This window comes from Pelophylax lessonae, assembly GCF_965119305.1.
Source record: "Pelophylax lessonae genome assembly, chromosome: 3".
NCBI lineage: Eukaryota > Metazoa > Chordata > Amphibia > Anura > Ranidae > Pelophylax > Pelophylax lessonae.
This window is the reverse complement of record NC_138770.1, coordinates 356,176,219-356,200,338: the sequence shown is the minus strand read 5'-3', so window position 1 is coordinate 356,200,338 and position 24,120 is coordinate 356,176,219. Positions and strand designations below refer to the sequence as shown.

Genomic DNA, 24,120 nt, shown 5'->3' with positions numbered 1-24,120 from the left:
GCCTTCTCATGTGCAGCCAAAGCTGTGGAGGAATCATCCTTATTTGAGAGATCAGAAAGCATTGCTACAAATCCCGCAGGGCGGGCCACGTCCGCGGCAGCAAAGCCAGATTCAGGCTCTGACGAGACAGATGAGGCAGGGGGGCGCTTTCTACTAGCCTTTCACCCAAAGGCCACCTCCAACCCGGAAACAAAATTACTCCAGGACTGCCATTAGTGCATCAATGGAGGGCTGGGATCCCGAGGGAGCTGCTGCCTCAGAGAGAGGGTCAGGTGGTGATACATGCTCCTGGGACTCCATGAGTTAAAGGTGGGCCCCACCAGCAAACGTCTAACACCGCTAGGAGACTCACCCAACGAAGGCATCTCACCCATATCACCACGGGGCACCCGAATGCAGAGCACCCCACAACCTGCAGCAGAGAGAGAGAGAGGGACCCCTCCACAACTCACCACCCCGCCAGAGGAGCACCGGTCTGCACCAGAGATATCCAGTAACCACCTGCGGCGACCAGGGGAAAAGGAAAACCAGGGGAAAGGGAGGAGCCCCCACAGCCATAACAGCCGCCCAGAGGCTCCACAGTCATGGATGCCGCTCTCAGTGCACACGGACCAGCTAAAAAAAGCCACCGGTACAAAGAAACACAGGCCCAAAGCAATGGTGCCAACCATGGCAAAACGGCCACCCCACGCGACACCTACACGGGTTCCAGGGACTCAGGAGGGACCCCAGGCCACATTTTACAGCAGAAGGGGGAACCCGGGCACAGGATCACAAAAAGAAAAAAAAAAAAAAAAAAACACAACACTATCAGCGCCCCCCCCAGCAGGGAAGTCTATCCCTCCTAAGGTATTAACACCCACACTAAACAGATCGAGGAAAGATTGCTCCTCCCATCTTCTCTGTAGCTTGCTATCTTGGCTGGGACATAGATGGCAAAAGAAAAAAAAAAAACCCCACACGACAGGGGTTAAAACCCTCCTTTACTCTATCCCAAGTTTTCTCCTGAGACTATCTGCAAAAGGACAGCACTGCATGGTCATAATAATAGACAGCCATACTTACGCTTTCAGTTCTGCAAATCGTACCAAGATTTTTGCATAACTCTCATTGTGGCTGTGATCTTCTGCGGGAAGTGATCCAACAGCATGGCTGTAATTATCAAGCAGTCTATTGAGTAGTACATGGTCAATCTGTGGAAGGCCTGTGTTCTCTAACTTTAGGAGAGAAGCTAACCATTCTTCTGGGGTCTTCGGTGTTAGAAAAGAATTAAAAACTCCAGAATGTTCTAAAAAAGGGGGAGGAAGGGAAAGTGTTAGGTATTAAAAATAGAAGTAACCAAGAATTACCACCTCAAAAACTAAAAATGTTGAAGGTATAGTTTTTACCCTAAACATAATCCAAATTAATTAAAATACACTTTGGAACACCATCTTCAACTCCAGGCTATTCCCTTATCAATGCATGAAAAAGCACCTGTAAACCCAAAATTATCAGCAAACCTTACCTTAACCCCTGGCCACCCCACAAACCCAAAGCAGTATTAAAATAAAATCACATAACAGTTATCACAGCTTATCACCTTTCGAAATATTTAAGTTTTTCTACATAATGTCTTTGTGTAATTTCCCTTTTCCTTATTAACCACTTCTGGACCGGAAGTATTTACCCCCTTAATGAACAGTCCATTTTTTGCAATTTGGCACTGCGTGAATTTAACTGACAAATTGTGCGGTCATGCAATGCTGTACTCTAGCAAAATCTACATCCTTTTTTTCCCCACAAATAGAGATTTCTTTTGGTGGTATTTAATCACCTCTGTGGTTATTTTTTGCGATATAAACAAAGACAGACTGAAAATTGAGAAAAGAAAACATTGTCATACCTTTAGGCCAAAATGTATTTAGCTATATGTCTGAAAAAAAAAGTCTCAAGCATAAAAAGTTATAGCATCTACAAACTATGACGTATATACACTGAAACTTACGCAGCTTGTACTTCTGACTGTCCAATTCATGTCATTGAAGAGCTAAAAATGGCAGGGCAGTACAAACCCCCATCCAAATTACCCCTTTTTGGAAAGACACCCCAAGAAATTTCCTGAGAGGCATGTTGAGCCCATTGAATATTTATTTTTTTTGTAACAATGCTTCAAAAATGACAAAAAAAAAAAAACAAAACAAAAAAAAAAAAAAAAACACACAACACCACACGTCACTGAAATGATATATTGCTTACACATGCCACGGGTATTTGTGGAATTACACCCCAAAACACATTCTGCTGCACCCGATTGGGGGGGGGGGGGGGGGAGAGATACCCCATGTGTGAGACTTTTTGGCAGTCTAGCCACGTACAGGACCCTGAAAAACCAATCACTGCCTTCAGGCTTTCTAAGGGCATAAATTGTTGACTCCTCACTACCCATCATTGTTTCGGAGGCCATGAAATACCAAGATGCACAACCCCCCCCCCCCCCCAAGTGACCTCTTTTCGGAAATTAGACACCCTAAGCTAGTTGCTGTGAGGCATTTTGAGTATTTTGCAGATCTCGCTTTTTGTCACAAAGTTTTAAACCGAAAAAAAACCCCACACACTGGAATTTTTGTCTTAAAAATCATTTTCTCTGATGTTCATTGCTTCATATCTTCATTGACTGTTGGGGTTATGCTGCTCTTCATAGCAGTAGGACACAGGCACAAAAGTTACAGCTTGACTAAGCCCCTAGGGTGGTCCCAGGGGGTATACTCCCACTTCCTGCTATAGGATCTCAGTTTAGTAACAAGAAGTGTCAGAAGAATACATAACCCATCTCCACAGAGGGGTGGGTGCTGTGTCCATCAATGAACATCAGAGAAAAGTATTTTACAGTAAGACAAAAAACCAATTGTCTCTTTCGTTCATTGACTGACACCGCTTCAGAGCTTCACTGACTGTTGGGACATCCCAAAGCAGTGTCATGAGGGGTGGGAAAAAAAAAAAAAAAAAACACAGAATTCCCAAAAAGGGCTAAATATAGCCAACCAAGTAACCAATGAGCCCAACCAGGAACAACGAGCTCACCTACCAGGAAAGACACACACCCTCAAAAAGGCCGCAGCCTCTGCAACAGCAGCCTGCAAAACTTTGCGTGCAAAAGCAACATCCGCAGGTATCAGGACATTGACATTGTAGAACTTGGTGAATGTGTGCAGACGACCCGGTGGCCGCCTTGCAAACCTGGACCACTGACGCCTGATAACGGAAAGCCCAGAAGGCACCAAGCGCCCTCGTAGAATGCTTAACTTGCACCATCGTCTGCCTGAAATGGTCGCAACAGATGCGGCCTGCCCCTTGCGGGAACCATCCGTAAAGACAAATAAGGAAATCCAATTTGCAAATTGACCTAGTAGCCGCAAGGTACCCCATGATGGCTTGAACCAAATCCAGTGTAAGGTAATCTCTTTTTGGATGTTTGGGCTTAGGACACAGCGAAGGCAACACAATGTCCTCAGTCAAGTGGAAGCCAAAGACAACCTTAGGAAGGAACAACTGACAGGGACGGAGAACCACTTTGTCCCTGTGAACCACCAGGTAAGGCGATCGACCGGACAACACAGCCAGTTCTGAAACCGTGCGTGCAGACGTAACAGCCACCAAGAAGGCCACCTTCTGTGATAGTGTCAGTAGAGGAATCTCACAAATATTTTCAAATGTCGGTTTTTGAAGAACCGACAGCACCAGATTAAGATCCCGCGGAGGTACCGGGGACCTTACTGGAGGAGCCAAATGGCGAATACCCTGCACGAAGTTGTGCACCAAGGAATCTGTAGCCAACGGGCATTGGAAAAAAAAATTGCAAAGGCCAAAATCTGGCCCTTGATGGTGCCCATTGTCAAACACTTATCTACACCACTTTGTAGAAACTCCCGCAGATGAGATACCAAAAAGGGGGGAAACCCTCCGAGACGCACACCAAGTAATGTACACCTTCCAAACCCAATGATAAATCTTCCAAGAAGTACATTTACTAACTCTTAAGAGTAGGAATCACAAATCTGACAACCCTCTATCGTTCAGTACCTGGCTTTCAATAGACAGGCTGTTAAAGGCAGCGACTAAGGCCGGATGGAAGATCAGTGCTCGAGACAAAAGATCTTCTCCGAGAGGGAGCCGCCAAGGAGCATCGGCGACCAGTCTCATCAACCCCATGTACCAGGACTGACGAGGCCAGTCTGGGGCCACCAGAATGACTGGAATCCCTTCTGCCTCAATTCTGCGCAGAAGTCTCGGAAGAAATTGTAACGGAGGAAAGGCATAGATTAGACAATACTGGTCCCAAGGGACCACCAGAGCATCTGCCAAAGGATCTCGAGACCTTGCCACAACCCTCAACCTTTCATTTGAGGCAAGAAGCAAGTAGGTCCACATCGCGAGTCCCCCACCGGAGACACAGTTGCTGAAACACCTCCAGGTGAAGTTACCATTTCGCCTGGACTCGGGGCCTGCCGGCTGACACTACTACTGCCTGCCAAATTTTCTACCCCTGGAATGTGCACAGCAGAGCGGGCTGGAACATATTGTTCTGCCCGCCTTAGAATGCCGGCCTCTTCTTTGGCTGATAGAGCACCATTTGTGCACCCTTGATGATTTACATATGCCAAAGCCGAGGAGTTGTCCGATTGAATCCTTACCGGAAACCCCTGTAGACGATCCATTCACTGGGATAGGCAAAGCCTAATCACCAGAATTTCCAGGATGTTGATCGGCAGACTGGACTCCTCCCGAGTTCAAACACCCTGGGCCGATTTCATGCCCAAGGTTCCTCCCCACCCAGACAAGCTGGCACCCGTGGAGATCACTGTCCAGTAAACCGGAAGGAGAAAAAAAAAAAAAAAAAGATTCCCCTCTGTCGAAGCGCCGGGGAGCGAAGCCACCACAGCAAGGCGTTCCTCGTACTCCGGTTCAATCGGATCAGATTGTCTAGGGACGGAGGATTCCTATCCCATTTGGCCAGAATCTCCCTTCTGTAGAGGCCTGTTGTGAAACTGCCCAAACGGAACCGCCTCTAAAAAGGTGGAGACCATCAACCCCAGCACTAGCATGCAAGTCCTGAGAGATGACCGGCGGTTGGACAACAGGAGCCAAATCGCATGCTGCAATTTTTACAGTTTCGCCTTCAGAAGAAACACTCGAGCCGAGGCTGAATCCAAAGTCCGACCCAGGTAATCCAATCTGTTGGATGGAGTCAGAGCTGATTTCTGAAAATTCAGCATCCAGCCGAACTCTTGTATAGTTCGCACAGTGATGTCCAAATCGTCCTGTAAGACGGATCGAGGCTCTGCTTGCAGAAGGTACCCCAGTACCGCAATCCCCCTGCCTAAGCAAGGCAAGCACCGGTACAAATACTTTTATGAACACCCGAGGAGCTGAAGCGAGACCAGAAGGTTAACGCTACGAATAATAGTGCTCCCTGCCCACGGCGAAGCGAAGAAAATGCTGCTGCCTGACAGATTATCGATCTAAAGGAAGCTTACCTTCATAACCCAGAGACCAGAAAATCCCCTTGATGAAGGGAAGCTACTACCGTGCGAATGGACTTCATTCCGATTTTCTGAACAAAGCGGTTCACAGCCTTGAGGTCAAAGATAGGACGAACCTTGCCCTCCTTCCTGGGGACAGTGAATAGGTTTGAGTAAAACCCCTGAAAACGTTCCAACTCCCGAACTGGTACAATGACCTTGTGAGAGCAAATCCTATACCGCCCCGAAAAACGCCCTGCAGCCGATCGGGGAACAGGTGCAGGATGGAAGGAAAGAACCTTGCCGGGGGCAAAGAACGAAACTCGATCTTGTAACTGGATCAATTCCTGGACACTTGCTCTGGGGGCTCCATAGGAACCTGGGGACCACTAGTAGCCTTTGCACAAAAAACTAGGAAAAACGCTGTACAAAGCAACTACCGCTGTATCGATGGCACTACAGATCCCAACACACACTACTAGAGCAGATGGAGAAAAGTAATACAGCCCCAGGGACCCACCATCATCACTTGTGTAGCGAGAGAAAGCACCAAATTGCTTGCTCCACGTCATTAAGAGGAAGAAGTAATTGCTGTACCGCCGCTAGAGGCCCAGCGCCGAGCACCCCTCCTGTGGCTACAAGAAAATGGCCGCCCATAGACTTCAATGGGAAACTACAAAAAACGGAATTTTTGTAAAATCTTACCTGTAAAATTCCTTTCTCTGAGTCCTCCGACAGTCGCCGCCTCTTCATATTCGTCACATATGGGGGTATTAGACTTTGCTCCGAAGGAGTAGCTAGGCAACAGAATATGTTAACAATAAAGCTTTAACATATCCCACCCTCAAGGGGTGGTCCCCTCAGTCAATACCCTCCTACTTCCTGTAACCATATCTCAGTTTTAGTGGAATAGCAGTAGAGTATACATTCAAACCCCAAAAGAGGGGCGGGGGCGGCGACTGTCGGAGGACTCAGAGAAAGGAATTTTACAGGTAAGATTTTACAAAAATTCCGTTTTCTCTTACGTCCTCCGACAGTCGCCGCCTCTTCATATTCGTCACATATGGGGACGTCCCAAAGCAGTGCAAACATGAGGGGTGGGAAACGCATCCGCGCCGAAAGGCAACGCAGTCTCCACATCAAAGAAAGGAACCTTACCAAAGGAAGGAAACCAGCTGGGCAACAGCTAAAATAAGTGCTCAACAGGAGCAACAACCCAGGAAAAGACAAAAAACCAGGGGATACAAAACTTATCCCAACAGCCAGGAGTCCCCAACAAGGGACCCTAGGGAACAGCCGCACTAAGAACCTTGCGGCCAAAGGAAGCATCCGCCGATGCCTGAACATCTACTTTGTAGAATTTTGTGAAAGTGTGCACGGTCGACCAAGTCGCCGCCTTACACACCTGGGCTACAGAAGCCCCATGACGACAGGCCCAAGACGTACTCAGAGATCTAGTAGAGTGCGCCTTCACAGGCACAGGGGGAACCTTCCCCTGCAAGGCATAAGCCTGTTCAATGGTCTGCCTGATCCATTTGGCAACGGTAGAGGCGGAAGCCGCCATGCCCTTCCGAGGACCCTCTGGAAGAACAAACAAGGAGTCCGTCTTTCGAAAAGACTCAGTCGAGTTAAGGTAAACCCTAATCGCTCGAACAACATCCAGAGAATGCAATCTCACCTCCTTAGGATGTTTAGGCTTCGTGCACAACGAAGGCAAAACAATATCCTCGTTAAGACGGAATTCCGAAACTCGTTTCGGCAGAAAAGAAGGATTAGGTCGCAAGACCACCTTATCCAAATGAACAACCAGGTACGGAGACTTGCAGGACAAAGCCGCCAGTTCCGACACTCTGCGAGCCGAAGTGATCGCCACCAAAAAGGCGACCTTTTTGGACAACATAGACAACGAGATCTCCCTGATCTGTTCAAAAGGAGCACGTTGTAACACAGACAGGACTAGATTCAAGTCCCAAGGGGGCAAGGGATCCCTCCTAGGAGGAACCAGATGCCGCACACCCTGAATAAAAGTGCCAACCAAGGAGTTGGAAGCTACGGGACGTTGAAACAGAACGGCCAGCGCAGACACCTGACCCTTTATCGTAGCCAGCGCCAAACGCTGATCGACACCCGTCTGAAGGAAAGACAGCACACGGGAAACCGAGTACGTGCGGGGTGAAAACCCCCTGGACTCACACCAGGCAAAATAGGCCTTCCAAGTACGGTAATAAACCTTTCCCGAGGAAGACTTCCTCGCGTTGATCAAGGTATGAACAACCTCTGGAGAGAGACCCTTCTCCTTCAGGACCTCGGTCTCAACAGCCAGGCCGTCAAAGCCAGCGACTGTAAAGCAGGATGGTAAATCGGTCCTTGAGACAGTAGATCGTCCCGAAGAGGCAGACGCCAGGGGGCGTCGACCGCCAGATTCACGAGGTCTGCGTACCAGGACCGGCGAGGCCAGTCCGGTGCCACAAGAATCACCGTGCTGCGTTCCGAGTGTAACCTGCGAAGGAACCGGGACAGCAACTGAATCGGTGGAAACGCGTACATCAGCCTGTACTGATGCCACGGGGCCACTAACGCGTCCGACGCGTCCGCCCGAGGGTCGCGCGTCCTTGCCACGAACCTCTTCACCTTGTAGTTGAGGCGAGACGCGAACAGGTCCACATCTGGAAGACCCCACTTCGCGCACAACATCTGGAAGACAGCCGGGTGGAGAGACCATTCCCCCTGATCCAGGGTCTGGCGACTCAGATAGTCCGCCTGCCAGTTCTCCACTCCCGGAATGTGAACCGCCGTTATCGCCGGGACATGAGTCTCGGCCCAAGACAGAATGTCGGCCACTTCTCGAGCCGCTCGGGCACTCCTGGTGCCCCCTTGGTGGTTTATGTAGGCCACCGCCGTGGCATTGTCCGTCTGCACCCGAACCGGGCAGCCCTGCAGCCGGTCCGTCCAGCGATGAAGACAGAGCCTTATCGCACGCAATTCCAGAATGTTGATCGGGAGGGAAGACTCCCCCTCCGACCAGGTCCCCTGGGCGGACAGAACGCCCAGAACACCACCCCAGCCCGACAGGCTGGCATCCGTGGTGATTATCGTCCACGAGATCGGACGAAACGACTTGCCCCCGGACACCAACGGGGACTGGAGCCACCACAGGAGGTTTTCCCTGGTGCGATGACTCAACGAGATCTGAAGATCCAGAGATTGAGGTCGCCCGTCCCACTTGGACAAGATCTCCGCCTGGAGACCCCGCGTGTGAAACTGCGCGAAAGGAATCGCCTCGAAAGCCGAGACCATCAATCCCAGACATCTCATACACGTCCGCAGAGACGAGTTCGGAACGTCCCTGAGGGACCTGACTTCCTCCTGAAGAGTCCTGAGTTTGTCTTCCGGCAGGAAGACCTTCGCCTGCACCGAGTCCAGTATCATTCCCAGATAGGGAAGACGAACCGACGGACTCAGAGTCGACTTTGGAACATTTATCGTCCAACCGAACTCCTGCAGAGTTTGCATCGTGACAGACAGGTCCTTCTCCAGACCCTGACTGGTCGCAGACCGAATCAGAATGTCGTCCAGATACCCCAGGACAGAAATGCCCTGGGCTCTCAATAATGCCAGAACCGGTGCAAGCACCTTGGTGAAGACCCGCGGAGCCGAGGCGAGCCCAAAGGGCAACGCCACGAACTGGTAGTGATCCTCCGCAATGGCAAATCGAAGGTATCTCTGATGACCCTCGAATATGGGGATGTGAAGATACGCATCCTTCAAATCGATGGAGGCCATGAATTCCCCCGGAACCAGGGCAGCCACCACCGAGCGCAGGGATTCCATGCGGAACTTGCGAACCCGCACAGAGCGGTTCAGAGCTTTCAAGACCAGAATTGGACGAACCTTGCCCTCCTTTCTGGGCACAGTGAACAGATTGGAATAAAACCCCCGAAATCTGTCCCGATGAGGCACCGGAACCACCACTCCCTGAGCCCTCAGGTCCCGCACCGCCAGGTGCAGATCCCGCAGGCGCTCTGGAGACAGTTGTAGATTTGAGGGAAAAAATCTGCTCTCTGGCCGAGAGAGAAACTCGATCTTGTAACCAGATCGAACGATTTCCAGAACCCATCTGTCCCGCACACGGGCCAACCAGGGCTGAAGAAAACCGAGCAAGCGTCCCCCCACCCCAAAACTGGGTGAGGGCGCCCCTTCAGGCCGAACTGTTATGGGCCGCAGGTCCGGATTGGCCGGACTTCTGTTTTCCAGACCAGGGCTTCTTCTGAGAGCCCTGGCCCTTGAACGGTTTTCCCTTGTAGTGCGGCCGAAAGGCACGAAAGGACCCCTGAGGGGGCCGAAAATTAGCATGCTTCTTCCCAGAAGCCCCCTTAGCCTTGGGGAAATGGGGCAAGAGAGTGCTCTTACCCCCAGTAATCCCCTTAATCAACACATCCAGGGACTCCCCAAAAAGGCGAGACCCATCATAAGGCAGATTGGCTAAGGTTTTACGTGAAGATTGGTCCACCGACCAACATTTCAACCAAACCAGGCGGCGAGACAACACCGCCACGCTGTGCACACGCGCGGCCAACGGAATCAGGTCCAGGTCCGCATCACACAGATACATGACACCCTGGTGGATCTGATCCACCATATCCAGGGTCGCCGCTGAGGCCGAATCGGCCACTAGGACGCGCCTAAGCATCTGCGTCCAACTTGCGATCGCCTGGGCCGCCATGAGAGAAGCAAACAGAGCCTTAAGCATAGAACCCGTAACAGAATAAGTATGACGGGCAAGAGACTCCAGTCTCCTATCCGTGGCATCACGGAAAATAGGGGATCCCTCTGCAGGGATCGCAGTGGCTTTGTTCAAAACCGCAATAGCATGATCTACTGGCGGAGGCACACACCACCGTTCATCAGTGGCAGGCGAGAAAGGATAACGCAGCTTAAATTTACTTGGTACCGCAAAAGGCTTGCGCAAATCGCGCCATTGGTCCTTAACAGCGCGCTGAAAATCAGCATTGCAGGGAAAGACCTGCGGCGTCCTGCGTTTTCTCTGCGTCCCATAAGCCGCCAAGGCAGCTGGGGGACACACCTCGTCCTGCAAACGTAGCGTCTGCTTAATGGAAGCAATCAACTCATCCATGATTGCAAGCTCTTCAGGCGAGCCAGGGGGAGAATTATCAACCCCCTCAACTTCAGCCTCTACCTCAGACCCCACTAGATCCAGAGAGGAGCGGGACCCCGATAGGGGGGTCCCCGCCAGAACAGCCCCATCACCTTCACCCTCAGAATCAGAGGACAGAGCAACTCTGGGCCGTTTAGTAGATTGAGCAGCCACCAGCATTTGCACCTGTGCAGCAAGGCCAGCCACAATAGTGGCCAAATCCCCCCCTGGGGGGGAAACAGCGGTCCCCTGGCTTTCCACCAAGACTGTGGGAAATTTGCCCTCCTGAGAATCCATTGCCCCTGTATGCCAGACAACCAAGGGTTAACTGCCCCCTTACAGCAAGCGCGGCAAGCGCAGCCCACCGCACCACACTCAGGCACAATGAGACCCCCACAGGGAATATACAGACTGAATACAGGCAATGGAACACAGGAATAGAAGGATAAAACCTGAGGAGACTCCGCTGCTGCTGCTGCCTCGATCGGTGCTTCCAGGAGAGAGGAAGTGATGCTGCCAGGGCGCTCTATGTAAGCCTATGGAGGCTACAAGAAAATGGCCGCCGTGCATGTAAACCATGCGGCCGGAGCGGGCGCCGGTAAAATGGCGCCGTTTGGCGCCGAAATCGCCGCTCCACAGTGCATAAAATCACACACAATATCATCCCATAGTATGGATACATGTTAGATCGCCGCAGCGATCGCTGTATATGCCCCAACATGCCATTAAAAACATGCCCCACAGCACACAGCTCCTCACACTGCCCAGCCTGACATACTCAGTGTCATACAGCTCCCCCCCCCCCTTGCAGCCCACAGCATGCAGCCGAGAGATAGGGAGACAAGCAGTGTGATTAAAGGCAGGTTACACAGTCCCAGACTGAGACCCCCCCAGACAGACAGGTCCCCACATAGATACACTTACCTCACATGGCGTGGGGAACCCGCACAGGCGAACAAGCCGCTGCACATGAGGCAGGGAGAGTCGCTACTCAAGACGCACACAATGGCGGTTCAGAAACCGCACAGCGTCCGGTGAGGTAGCCACCTCACCAATCATCCCTGCACCGAACAGGGATGGGTCGCTCACCGTGCCAGGAGCGTTACCTGGCTGAACGCTCGATGGCAGACTGGGAAGCCACTGACCCACGACCTGCGACCAGGGGGATCAGCCCGAGACCCAGTCCGCATGATCCTCTTCGTCCGAAGAACTAACTAATGCTGACAAAAATAACAGCTAAGTAAAGGTAGAGAGAAAACTCAAACAAAATATCAAAAAGAAGAAAGAGTCTGGGACAAAAAGTCCCAGCACAGAGAGAGCCAGCCACTCCTGACAAGCTAGACATTAAAACTGAGATATGGTTACAGGAAGTAGGAGGGTATTGACTGAGGGGACCACCCCTTGAGGGTGGGATATGTTAAAGCTTTATTGTTAACATATTCTGTTGCCTAGCTACTCCTTCGGAGCAAAGTCTAATACCCCCATATGTGACGAATATGAAGAGGCGGCGACTGTCGGAGGACGTAAGAGAAACATGGCTGCCGGGCTACGCAAACATGGCCCCTGAGCTCCCATGCCATCAGCTATGGAAAAAAAAGTGGATTTTTTACTTTACCGTAAAATCCATATTCTTCTTGACCATTGGAACGTCCGAAAGCAGCATTTGCATGAGGGGTGGGAAAATAACGCAGTTTAATTCTCCAAAAGGCTAAAAACTTAACCAACCAGTGAACCTGGAGCTCAACCAAGAACAACTGGAGCTCACCTAAAAAACATACACCCTCAAAGAGAATATTTTCTCTTTCAAAACCGCAGCCTGCAAAACCTTGCAGCCAAAAATAGCATCCGAGGATGGTAACACATCTACTTTATAAAATATTGTAAACGTATGCACAGACTACCCAAGCTGCCGCCTTGCAAACTTGCATTACTGACGCCTGATGGCGAAAAGCCAAAGAGGCACTCAGCGCCCTAGTAGAATGCGCCTTCACAAGGAAAGGTGGAACCTGACCCTTCAGTGAATAAGCCAGTACCATCGTCTGCCGGATCCATCTGGATATGGTCGCGGCAGACACAGCAAATCCCTTTCGAGGTACTTCCATGAAGACAAAAAGCAAGTCTGATTTCCTGAAAGATTCAGTAGCCGCAAGGTAAACCCCAATTGCCCAAACCAGGGCTTGACAAAATTTGCCTGAAATCTAGGAGCCAGCTAAAAAAAAAAAAAAAGCCAGTTTTTTTCTTTTTTAAACCAACAACCAAACTTTATTTAAAAAAAAAACTGATACTAAATTTACACATAAATACGACTAGAACCCCGCTCTCCTCTATAGGGCAATTGGATGGAAACAGACCGTCTGTCTGTTTCCATCCAATGCCATCTGATCCGATCCACGGGATGGATAGAAAATAGAACCACCATCAGTCTGTTTTTGGCGGACAGGATCAGATGGCGGCAGATTACCGCTCCATAGGAGACTGAAGGGTCCGATCAGGTCTGCCTGAGAAACTGACAGGCGGACCGGATCAGACAGCCTGTGTGAAAGGGGCCTTCGGCTGTGTGGCTGTGGCACGGCAGGGACATGATATATATATATATATTTTTCAATAATTAAAAAAAAAAAAAAGAAATTATTATTATTTTTTAAATATTAAAAAATAAATAAATAAATCATAATAACCACACTCCCTGTCCACTTACCTTTAAGCAAAGTTAAGAGGACAGAGAGATGAAGCCTGCAAAAACTTCCATCTCATCTCCTCTTGGGAAGGAGATGGGCAGGCACTGAGAACAGGCAGTGGAAAGAGTCATTAGTGACTGCTTGTGAAACTCCCGGCCACTACAAGACGGCGCCAGTTCCCCGTTGGAAGCATCTCTCATCTCACAGAAGAAGGCCGAAAAGGCGGGGCATCAATTTTCAGGCAGCGCTGTAGTCCGTGCACTCGGGGAAGAGGTGGGGGGGCGCAAAAGGGACAGGACACCTCCTGCAGGGCACCCCAGGCGCCAGGTCGCTAATGCGACCTGGCCCTGGTCCAAACCACATCCAAAGAATGCAAGGCAATTTCCTTGGGATGCTTGGACTTAGGACAGAGTAAGGCAGCACAAGGTCTTCATTCAAAAAGGGAAATCAGAAACCACCTTAGGAAGAAAAGACTGATTAGGTTGAAGTACCACCTTATCTCTGTGGACCACCAGATAAGGTGAACAGCAAGATAGCGCCGCCAATTCAGATACTCTGCTCACTGGCCGGGCTGGGAGACCTTAAGGATCTAGGATATCCAGTCCAAAACCCAGTCCGGCTGTTGATTGCAGTACTCTAAGGAACATAACTTGGTAAAAAATGTTATTTTTTTAAACAAAGGTTCTCTTTAAAATAAAAAGACATGCCAAGACCGAAGTTCCAGCCGGGAACTAGGTCCTACTCCTAAACTAGGCAGAAACAAACTGAATCCTATAGCAGAGTGATTGGGTGTCTGCCTGCAGGCACTGCCCCATAGACGTGGTAAAGATTTTTCCTGCCTAGTGTCCTGGGGGGGGGCAGTAAGAATCTAGGCTATCCAGTGCATCTCCCAGTCGATTGTAGTTTTCACTGGAACAGACTTGATTGTAGAAGAAAAAAAAAAAAATATCCAAAGATCCAAACAAGGAGCTACTCATGACTAGGCAGAACAAAAAAAAAAAAAAAAAAAAAAAAAACTGATCCTATAGCAGGAAGTGGGAATATACCCCCTGGGACCACCCTAGGGGTGTAGTCGAGAACTGTTAACTCTTTTCCACCTAGTGTTCTACTCCTATGCAGAGCAGCATAACGGTCAATGAAGATATGACGCTGTCAGTCAATGAACGAAAGCGATTTGCCGAGAAGCATTTTCAGTATCTCGCTTTTTGTCACAAAGTTTTGAAAATAGAAAAAAAAAGGAAAAATTTATTTTTTCTATATTTTCTTACTAGCTACTCCTGCGGAGCGGAAGTCAATACCCATTAGTGATGACTATATAAGCGGCGGCGACTGTCGGAGGACGTAAGAGAAAATGTATTTTTTCTATATTTTTTTTCTTACTCTATTTTCCAAAACAAATAAGCTGCAAAATACTCACCATGCCTCTTAGCAAATACCTTGGGGTGTCTACTTTCCGAAAATAAGTCATTGGGGGGGGGGGGGGGGGGGGGAGGTTGTGCTATCTTGGCATTTCATGGCCTCTGAGACGGATAGGTAGTGAGGAGTGAAATCAACAAACAAAATATTCCATTAACTCAACATGCCTTCGGAAAAAGCTTGGGGTGTCTACTTTCCAAAAAAAGGGGGCATTTGAACTGTCCTGCCATTTTGTGATTTTATGCCAAATAGAGAAGCCTATGCCACACATCATCCCCTCTAACCACTTGAAGACCACCAAGCCTTTGACACTTTGTTTACATGAAAAGATTTATTTTTTTTTCTAACCAGAAAATTACTTTGAACCCCCAAACATTATATCTTTTTTAAAGCAGAGGCCCTACAGAAAAAAAAATGGTGGGTGTTGCAATTTTTTTTGTCACATGGTATTTGCGTAAAGATTTCCTGACCTGAATTTTTTGGGGAAAAAAAAAAAACACTTTTTTTTAAATTTAATGCACAAATACATTACCGGTATATATTGCCCAATTGATTGGTAAAATATAAAAGATGATCTTATTCCGAGTACATAGATATCAAACATGGCATGCTTTAAAATTGCTCACACGCGTGCAGCAGAAAAACTACGTACATTTTTAAAAGCCTTTACAGGTTACCACTTTAGATTTAGAGGAGGTGGTCTACTGCAAGAAGTACTGCCCTCTATATGACATTTGCAGCGATACCTCACATGCATGCTGAATTTCCGTTTACATATGACACCAGATCAATGCTTGCGCTCGTCTTTGTGCGCAAACATAGGGGGAGAGGGGGTGCTTGAATTTTTTTTTTTTCCCCTTTATTTTAAAAAAATTTGACACCTTACCTTTAATTTTTTTTTCCCCAAATCATTTTAATTGTTATCACGGGGAATTTAAATATCCCCTATGATAGCAAAAAGTAGTAACAGGTACTCTTTTTCAATAAGCTGGGGTCTCTTTACTGCGGCAGGGTTGCTCGCCAAGGCAAAATCGACAGAGGTCGTAGTGAGCGCGCCCTCCGTCCCCACGATGGTCCGATTCAGTACAGAACCGATCAGTCATCAGGTCCAGGCCAATGATTTTTGGCCTGGTCCTGGTGATTGGTTCTGACCAATGGCAAATCGACTGGTGTCTGTTTTGTAAACACAGACACAGGATATGCTGCTCTCTTCCCTTCTGGAACCCTTTTCGGTTCCAGCTTGGAGAGGAGAGAGCAGCTAAGTACACCAAGCACTACATCACACCACACTAGATAAGCACATTTAACCCCCTGAGCACCCCTTCACAGTGCACACTATATACAGTATATAGCGGTTTTGCTGATTTCTGTAATAGTGTGCCTTGTGACTTCATTTAGTGTTAGCGACCGTTAGTTTCTGTCCCAAATAGGTTTAGGGTACCCGCCACGCCCCCCCAAAAAAATAGATTTAACCCCCTGATCACCCCCAGTTAACCCCTTCATTGCTCTGTCACAGTGTCACTTTTATAGTGTACAGCTCTTTTTTCTGATCAATATACTGTATTAGTGTCAGGTGACATTAGTTAGCGTTAGTCAGTCTAGGACAGCGTCAGATCCCCGCCGCATATTTAGAAATATAATTTAACCCTTTGATTGCCAGTAACACACACTAAACACCTCCATTACTAGTATAGTATCTGAACTGATCAATATCTTTGATCTCATCAGAACTATACTAGCGTCCAATAGTTTAGGGTTCCCAAAACGCGGCGTTAGCAGGATCGGCCATGACACCTGCGTTTAGCCTCTCCGTCCAGCCCACCCAGGCAAGTGCAGTAAGCGATAGATTACTGTCACTTCCAAAAACACAACACAAAACCGCAGCGTTAAGACTCTGGCCTGATGTCTGCTAACACTAGCAGTTTTTTTTTTTTTCGTAGCGATTCAAATAGTCCCCGACAACCAGGTGCTTTTTTACCTGTGAGTCATACAAGGTACCTATAAAATTTATTGGCCAAAATGTCCAAATGGAGGTACACTAGTGAAGAGGCCTACAAGATACTGACCATGTCAGACGACAGCAATGGGGAAGTCTCACTGACAGAATCAGAGTCAGCATACAAATCTGTAGAGAGCAGCGGCTCCCTGACAGATAGCTCTGACGATGGAGTGGTCCCTGCTAAGGTCAGGCGTACCCGGACCCTGTTCTGGAGTTGCTGAGGTACAGCAATTGCAGGGTGCTCATATGCAGCAAAGTGTTGGTACTCGTGCCGCTCAAACTTCTGATGAACTGGCAAGCACCAGTGGCCTAGTACACCCTGGTTATAGTGAAACCAGCACTGCAGTATCACTTGTGGCACTTTTCCACTGCAAGTACCGGCTAGTACCGGCTCGGCTCTACTCGGCCCGGTTTGCTTTTCCACTGCGGTACCGCATGGTATAGTGTCGGAACGGTTCGGTACGGTATAGGTTTGCTTTTCCACTAAAGTAGTACTAAAGTTAAGTGGGTGGGATAACAACGGGGTGGGTGTGATTCTCTGACCAATCAGTGGCTAGTAGTGACTGCATGCAAAGGATTGTGGGATATGGTACCAGTTTGGTACCTTTTGGAACCACAATCGAGTAGGTACTGTTTTTTCAGAGCCGTACCGTACCGTTCGGTTCCATGCAGTGGAAAGGCAAACCTATACCGTACCGAACCGTTCCGACCCTATACCATGCGGTACCGCAGTGGAAAAGCACAAAAGCGTGCCGAGCCGGTACGGTTCTATGCAGTGGAAAAGCGCCATTGGTGAGGTGGCGAGTCCCATAAGTGCAGTTCAAGCTGGTGCTGTGGCTAGCACAAGTAGTGGCCCGCAGCCTCCGAGTATTCAAAGCCAGGCCCGTAGAGCCCATAGTGCCCTCCCTGATGCGCCGGCAAATCCTGATTGGCAGCCCACAGATTCTGCAGTGCCCGTACTCCATCCCCCCCCCCCCCCCAATTCACTGCCCAACCCGGAATTCAGGTGGAAACAGCCAATTTTACTCCCCATGATTTTTATGAGCGTTTCACGGAAGATCTTTACAGATCTATTGTGGACCAAAGCAATTTATATGCTAATCAATATATCCCCGCAAAACCAAATTTGACCCTTGCCAGACAATTTGGCTGGTAACCCCTAACGGTTTCCGAGATTAAGACCTTTCTGGGCCTATCCCTCAACATGGGCATAACTAAAAGGAGTGCGTTGTGGTCATATTGGTCCATTGACCCAAATCACCATATGCACGTGTTCTCTGCTTGCATGGCCAGGGCGAGATACTAGCAAATCCTGCGGTTCATGCACTTCAGTGACAATGAACTCGGAATAAATTCAGCCCCTCAAACCATTTTAATCAACGTTTTGCAGCCTTGTTTATCCCCCAACAAGTTGTCTGCGTTGACGAGTCCCTGATTACGTTTTCTGGCCGCCTTGCTTTCAAGCAGTTTATCCCCAGCAAGCGTGCCAGATACAGGGTCAATATGTATAAGCTCTGTGACAGGGCCACAGGCTATACATGTAGTTTCCGCGTTTACGAGGGAAAAGATAGCACTGTGGAGGCCCCCCAACTGCCCAGACTACATGGGGAGCAGCAGCAAGATAGTTTGGGACTTGGTGTCACCCTTATTTGGAAAGGGGTGCCATTTGTACGTAGACAACTCTTATACAAGCGTGCCACTTTTTAGTCACCTGCTGGAATTTCAAATTGGCGCATGTTGCACCGTGCGACCTAATCGCCGGGGCTTCCCCCAACAGCTTGTAGAAACCCGACTTAGTCAGGGGGAGAGAGCCTGCTTGAAAACAAACAAATTGCTTGCAGTGAAGTGGAGGGACACAGAATTTTTTTGTTCTGTCCTTTATTCACGCAGACACGGTTGTCCAAATTTCTACAGCAACTGGCTTTTTGGAGAAGCCTATCTGTGTCCACGAATACAACCTTAATATTGGAGGGGTGGACTGCAACAACCAGATGACGTTGCCGCACTTAATTGCCCATAAGGCCAAACGCTGCTACAAAAAAGTGTATTTTTTTTCAATTGGTTTTGTGCTATACAAAGCGTCAGGACGAAGTGGATCCTTCTTACAATTCCAGGAAGAGATCATCAGAGCCTTGCTGTATCCAGGAGGTTCTGCGCCCTAACTTCCCTTACCAGATGCAGTGAACCGGCTGCATGAGAGGCATTTTCCGTATGCCATCCCAAGTACCCCCACTCAAACACCCCCAAAGATGATGTCATGTCTGTAGGAAGCGTGGATTTAGGCGTGACACCCATACTTACTGTCCCTTCTGTCCTGGCCAACCTGGTCTCCGCATCGGGTAATGTTTCCATCACTACCACACACTAGTGGAGTATTAGCATAGGTCACAGCACGGCACACATACACAGGGTCTTGATCGATGACGATTGTCATTTTGAGAGACCCAAAGCTGGAACGTTTTACAGTTACAGAAATAAAAAGTTACAAAAAAAAATTAAAAAAAAAAATATATAAAAAAGCCAAAAATAGTTGTCATTTTACGGAGTTAATTTTCTGTTCTTACTTTGCTCTTCTACTCTATTGTTACTGTTTTTCATTGGTAACCATTTTTTACTTTTCAGGTAGCAATGTAAGGTTTTATTTTCACGGTTTTATTGTTAACCATCGTTTGCCTTGCAGGTAGGCCCATCAGCTGCCACACTTATTTATATATTCTGACACAAACAGCGTTTGCGGTCAGCATATAAGGAAATCTATGATGGCAGCGCTGTAGGAGGTGATTTCACCACCGCTGAAAAAAAAAAAAAAAAAAAACACACACCAGGCATACATGGCTTTCATCATGCATGCCCATCACTAGATAAGTTGGTGGATGTTAGGCAGTCTTCTGGTGGGTATACCACACATTTTCTGGCGGAGATTTCTTCATCCACATTGATCGAACCAATTACTGCCTTCAGGCGTTCTAAGGGCGTAAATTGTTAATTTCACTTCTCACTACCTATCACAGGTTTGAAGGCCATGAAATGCCAAGATAGCACAACCCCCCCCCCCCCCCCCTAAATGACCCCTTTTCGAAAAGTAGACACCCCAGGGTATTTGCTAAGATGCATGATGAGTATTTTGCAGCTTTCATTTATTTTGGAAAACAAAGAAAATAAAAAGGAAAATGCATTTTTTTTCTCCTTTTTCAAATTTCGTGACAAAAAAGACAAAAAAGTGGGATCTGCAAAACACTCAACATGCCTCTCAGCAAATAGCTTAGGGTGTCTACTTTCCAAAAAAGGGGTCAATTGGGGGGGGGGGGTTGTGCTTTCTTGGCATTTCATGGGGTATCCCGCAGAATGTATTTTTGGTTATCATTTCACATATAACCATGGCGCATGGGAGCAAAAACTGAATTTTTGTAAAATCTTACCTGTAAAATTCCTCTCTGAGTCCTCCGACAGTCGCCACCGCCTCCAAGTCATCACTATTGGTATTGACTTCCGCTCCGCAGGAGTAGCTAGCATAAGAATTAGACAAAAAGAACAAAGGCATTTGCATATACACACCCCTGGGGGCTGTCCCACTAGGTCAATACCCCCCTGCAGTGACCACTCCCAACTCAGTTTGGTAGCATAGCAGTAGGAATTAAGACAAGAACCCCAAAAGAGGGGCGGGGGCGGCGACTGTCGGAGGACTCAGAGAAAGGAATTTTACAGGTAAGATTTTACAAAAATTCAGTTTTCTCTTACGTCCTCCGACAGTCGCCGCCGCCTCCAAGTCATCACTATTGGGATGTCCCAAAGCAGTATATACATGAGGGGTGGGAGACGCAACAGTAGAAAAGGCAACGCAGTACCCACATCAGAGAAAGGAATCTTACAAGCATAGTAATGCCCCGTACGCACGTACCGATCGTCGGCCGAACGATCGGCCGTCTTTTGTGCAGGGCTGTCGTGTCTGTTGAAAACTGCAAAAGACTGCACACGAATTTTGTCGGCCAACAGCAGCCGACTGCAGAAGTGATGTCATGTGATGGTTAACTTTCCCTGTGTTTTTTCTTTTCTGAGCATGCCCAGTCTTGCAAATCTGCTGATTGTCGGCCGAATTCTGTACTGACTGGCGAACAATCGGCCGTTCTCGTGTTGGCCAACAAAAATTTTAATGCCTACACGACAGATTCTTTTCTGCCGAAAGTGCGCTGTCGGCTGTCGGAAGCATCATACTAACAATCCTACAATCGGCCGATGGGTCGTCGGCCGAATATTTACGGCCGACAATCGGTACGTGTGTAGGGGGCTTAAGAGAACCTTCTGGGCAACAGAAAAAAAAAAAAAAAAAACGCTCAAGGCACTGCGGCACTGAGAACCTTGCGGCCAAAGGAGGCATCAGCTGAGGCCAGAACATCTACCTTGTAGAATTTGGAAAAGGTGTGCACCGATGACCAAGTCGCAGCCTTGCACACCTGGGCCACCGAGGCCCTATGCCAATAGGCTCAGGACGCACTCAAAGATCTGGTAGAGTGCGCCTTAACAGGGAAGGGTGGAACCGTTCCTTCAAAGCATAAGCCTGCTCAATGGTCTGTCTGATCCATTTGGCAATAGTCGCTGCAGACGCAGCCATGCCCTTCCGAGATCCCTCAGGAAGGACAAAGAGGGAATCCGTCTTCCGAAAGAATTCCGTAGACGACAGGTAAACCCTGATCGCCCTGACAACATCCAAGGAATGCAAAGCAATCTCCTTAGGATGCTTAGGCTTCATACAAAGCGAAGGCAGGACAATGTCCTCATTAAAAGGTGGAACTCAGATCACCTTAGGAAGAAAAGACGGGGGTGATCGCAAGACCACCTTATCCTTGTGAATTATCAAGTAAGGAGAGCGGCAAGACAACGCCGCCAGCTCCGACACTCTGCGAGCCAAAGTGATCGCCACTAAAAGAGCAACCTTCTTAGACAGCAGAGGCAACGATAGCTCCCGGATGTTTTCAAAAGGGAGCACGCTGTAACACAGACAGAACCAAGTTCAAGTCCCATGGGAGGTAAAGGCTCCTTCCTGGGAGGAGCCAAATGTCGCACACCTTGAATAAAGGTGCGAATCAAGGAATGAGCCGCCACGGGGCATTGGAAAAGGATAGCCAGTGCAGACACCTGGCCCTTTATCGTGGCCAGCGCCAGTCCACCCCAGACTGGAGGAAAGCCAACACTCTTGACACAGAGTACAAGCGAGGGGAGAACCCCCTGGACTCACACCAGTCGAAATAAGCTTTCCAGGTACGGTAATAGATTTTACCAGAGGAGGTTTTCCTAGCCTTGATTAGAGTAGGGATAACCTCAGGGGAGAGACCCCTGTCCCTCAGGACCTGGGTCTCAACAGCCAAGCCGTCAAAGCCAGCGACTGTAAAGCAGGATGGAAGATCGGTCCCTGAGACAGTAGATCTTCCCGCATTGGCAGTCGCCACGGAGGCGCCACTGCCAGGTGAACAACGTTGGCGTACCAGGAGCGGCGAGGCCAGTCCGGCGCCACCAGAATCACCAGGTGCGGTTCCGAGGCCAACCTGCGGAGGAACCTGGACAACAACTGAATCGGAGGAAAGTCATACATCAGACGATACTGATGCCAAGGGGCCACCAACGTATCCCAGGCATCTGCCAGAGGATCGCGGGTTCTTGCCACGAACCTTTCGGTTTAGCCGAGATGCGAACAGATCCACGTCCGGTGATCCCCACTTCGCACACAGCATTTGAAAGACCTCCGGGTGCAGGGACCATTCCCCCTGGTCCAGGGTCTGGCAGCTCAGATATTCGATTCTCCAGACCCGGAATGTGAACTGCTGAAATTGCCGGGACATGAGTCTCGGCCCAAGACAGAATGTCGGTCACCTTCCAGGCCGCCCGAGCACTCCTGGTGCCCCCTTGGTGGTTGATGTAAGCCACCGCAGTAGCATTGTCCCGTCTGTACCTGAACAGGATGGCCCTGAAGTCGGTCCGACCACTGGAAGAGACAGTTTTATCGCTCGCAATTCCAGCACATTTATCGGGAGGGAGGACTCCTCCTCCGACCAAGTGCCCTGGGCAGACAGGTTGCCCAGGACTCCACCCCAGCCCGACAGGCTGGCATCCGTGGTAATCACCGTCCACAACAACGGACGGAAGGATTTGCCTTCCGACACAGTCGGGGACTGGAGCCACCACAGAAGAGCCAATCTGGTCGGACGACTCAATGAGACACTCAGATCCAGGGACTGAGGTAGTCTGTCCCACCTGGCCAGGATCTCCACCTGGAGAGCCGGCGTGTGAAACTGAGCAAAGGGTATCGCCTCGAAAGCCGAAACCATCAAGCCGTGACCCCGCATACAGGCCCTGAGTGACGACGACGGATTGTCCCTGAGGGACCTGATCTCGTCCTGCAAGGTCCGGAGCTTGTCCTCCGGCAAGAACACCTTTGCCTGAGCAGAGTGCAGAATCATTCCCAGATAGGGAAGACGAACCGATGGAGACCACGCCGATTTCTGAACGTTGATGGTCCATCCGAACTCCTGTAGCGTCTGCACCGTGGTGGACAGATCGCGCAGCAGGTCCTGACTGACACTCGATCTCAGAAGGAGATCGTCCAGGTACCCCAAGACCGCAATGCCCTGTGCCCTCAACAGGCCCAGAACCAGCGCCAGTACTTTGGTAAATACCCTTGGAGCCGAAGCGAGACCGAAAGGTAAAGCCACAAACTGATAGTGGTCCTCTGCGATAGCAAACCAAAAGGTACCGCTGATGACCCTCGAAAATGGTGATGTGCAGGTACGCATCTTTTAGATCCGAGGCCAGGAATTCCCCCGGACTCAGGGAGGCCACCACCGGAGAGACTCCATACGGAACTTGGGAACGCGCACGAAGCGGTTCATCGCTTTTAGGTCCAGAATAGGGACGGACTTTGCCCTCCTTCCTGGGAACAGTGAACAGATTTGAATAAAATCCCAGAAATCTGTCCCGATGAGGCACCGGGACAATCACCCCCTGGGCAAGGAGGTCCTGCACCGCTTGATGCAGGTCCTGCAGACGCCCAGGAAGCAAATGAAGCTTTGAGGGAAAAAAATCTGTCCTCCGGCCGGGAAAGGAATTCGATCTTGTACCGTGACCGAATGATTTCCTGAACCCACCTGTCCGAGATGCGGAGCAGCCAAGGTTGGAGGAAACCGCGCAAACGTCCCCCCACCCCTGAAACGGGTGAGGACGCCCCTTCAGGCAGGAGGCGGATTGACCCGCCGAGCCGGCATTGCCTGACTTCTGCTTGCCCGCCCAGGGCTTCTTCTGACCCCCCTGGGTCTTGAAGGGTTTACCCTTGGATTGGTTCGGAAAGGCACAAAAAGGACCCCTGAGTGGATCGAGGCGCAG

General features: G+C 49.4%; 1 protein-coding gene across 1 annotated transcript in view; it reads right to left on the bottom strand.

Moving 5' to 3' along the window:
- TTK (TTK protein kinase) overlaps positions 1-24,120 on the bottom strand; it is a 242,172-nt gene that overhangs the window by 189,519 nt on the left and 28,533 nt on the right. The window contains exon 3 of the mRNA XM_082249922.1: positions 1,066-1,288. Coding sequence (XP_082106048.1) covers positions 1,066-1,288 — 223 coding nt within the window. The remainder of the gene's footprint in view (positions 1-1,065; positions 1,289-24,120) is intronic.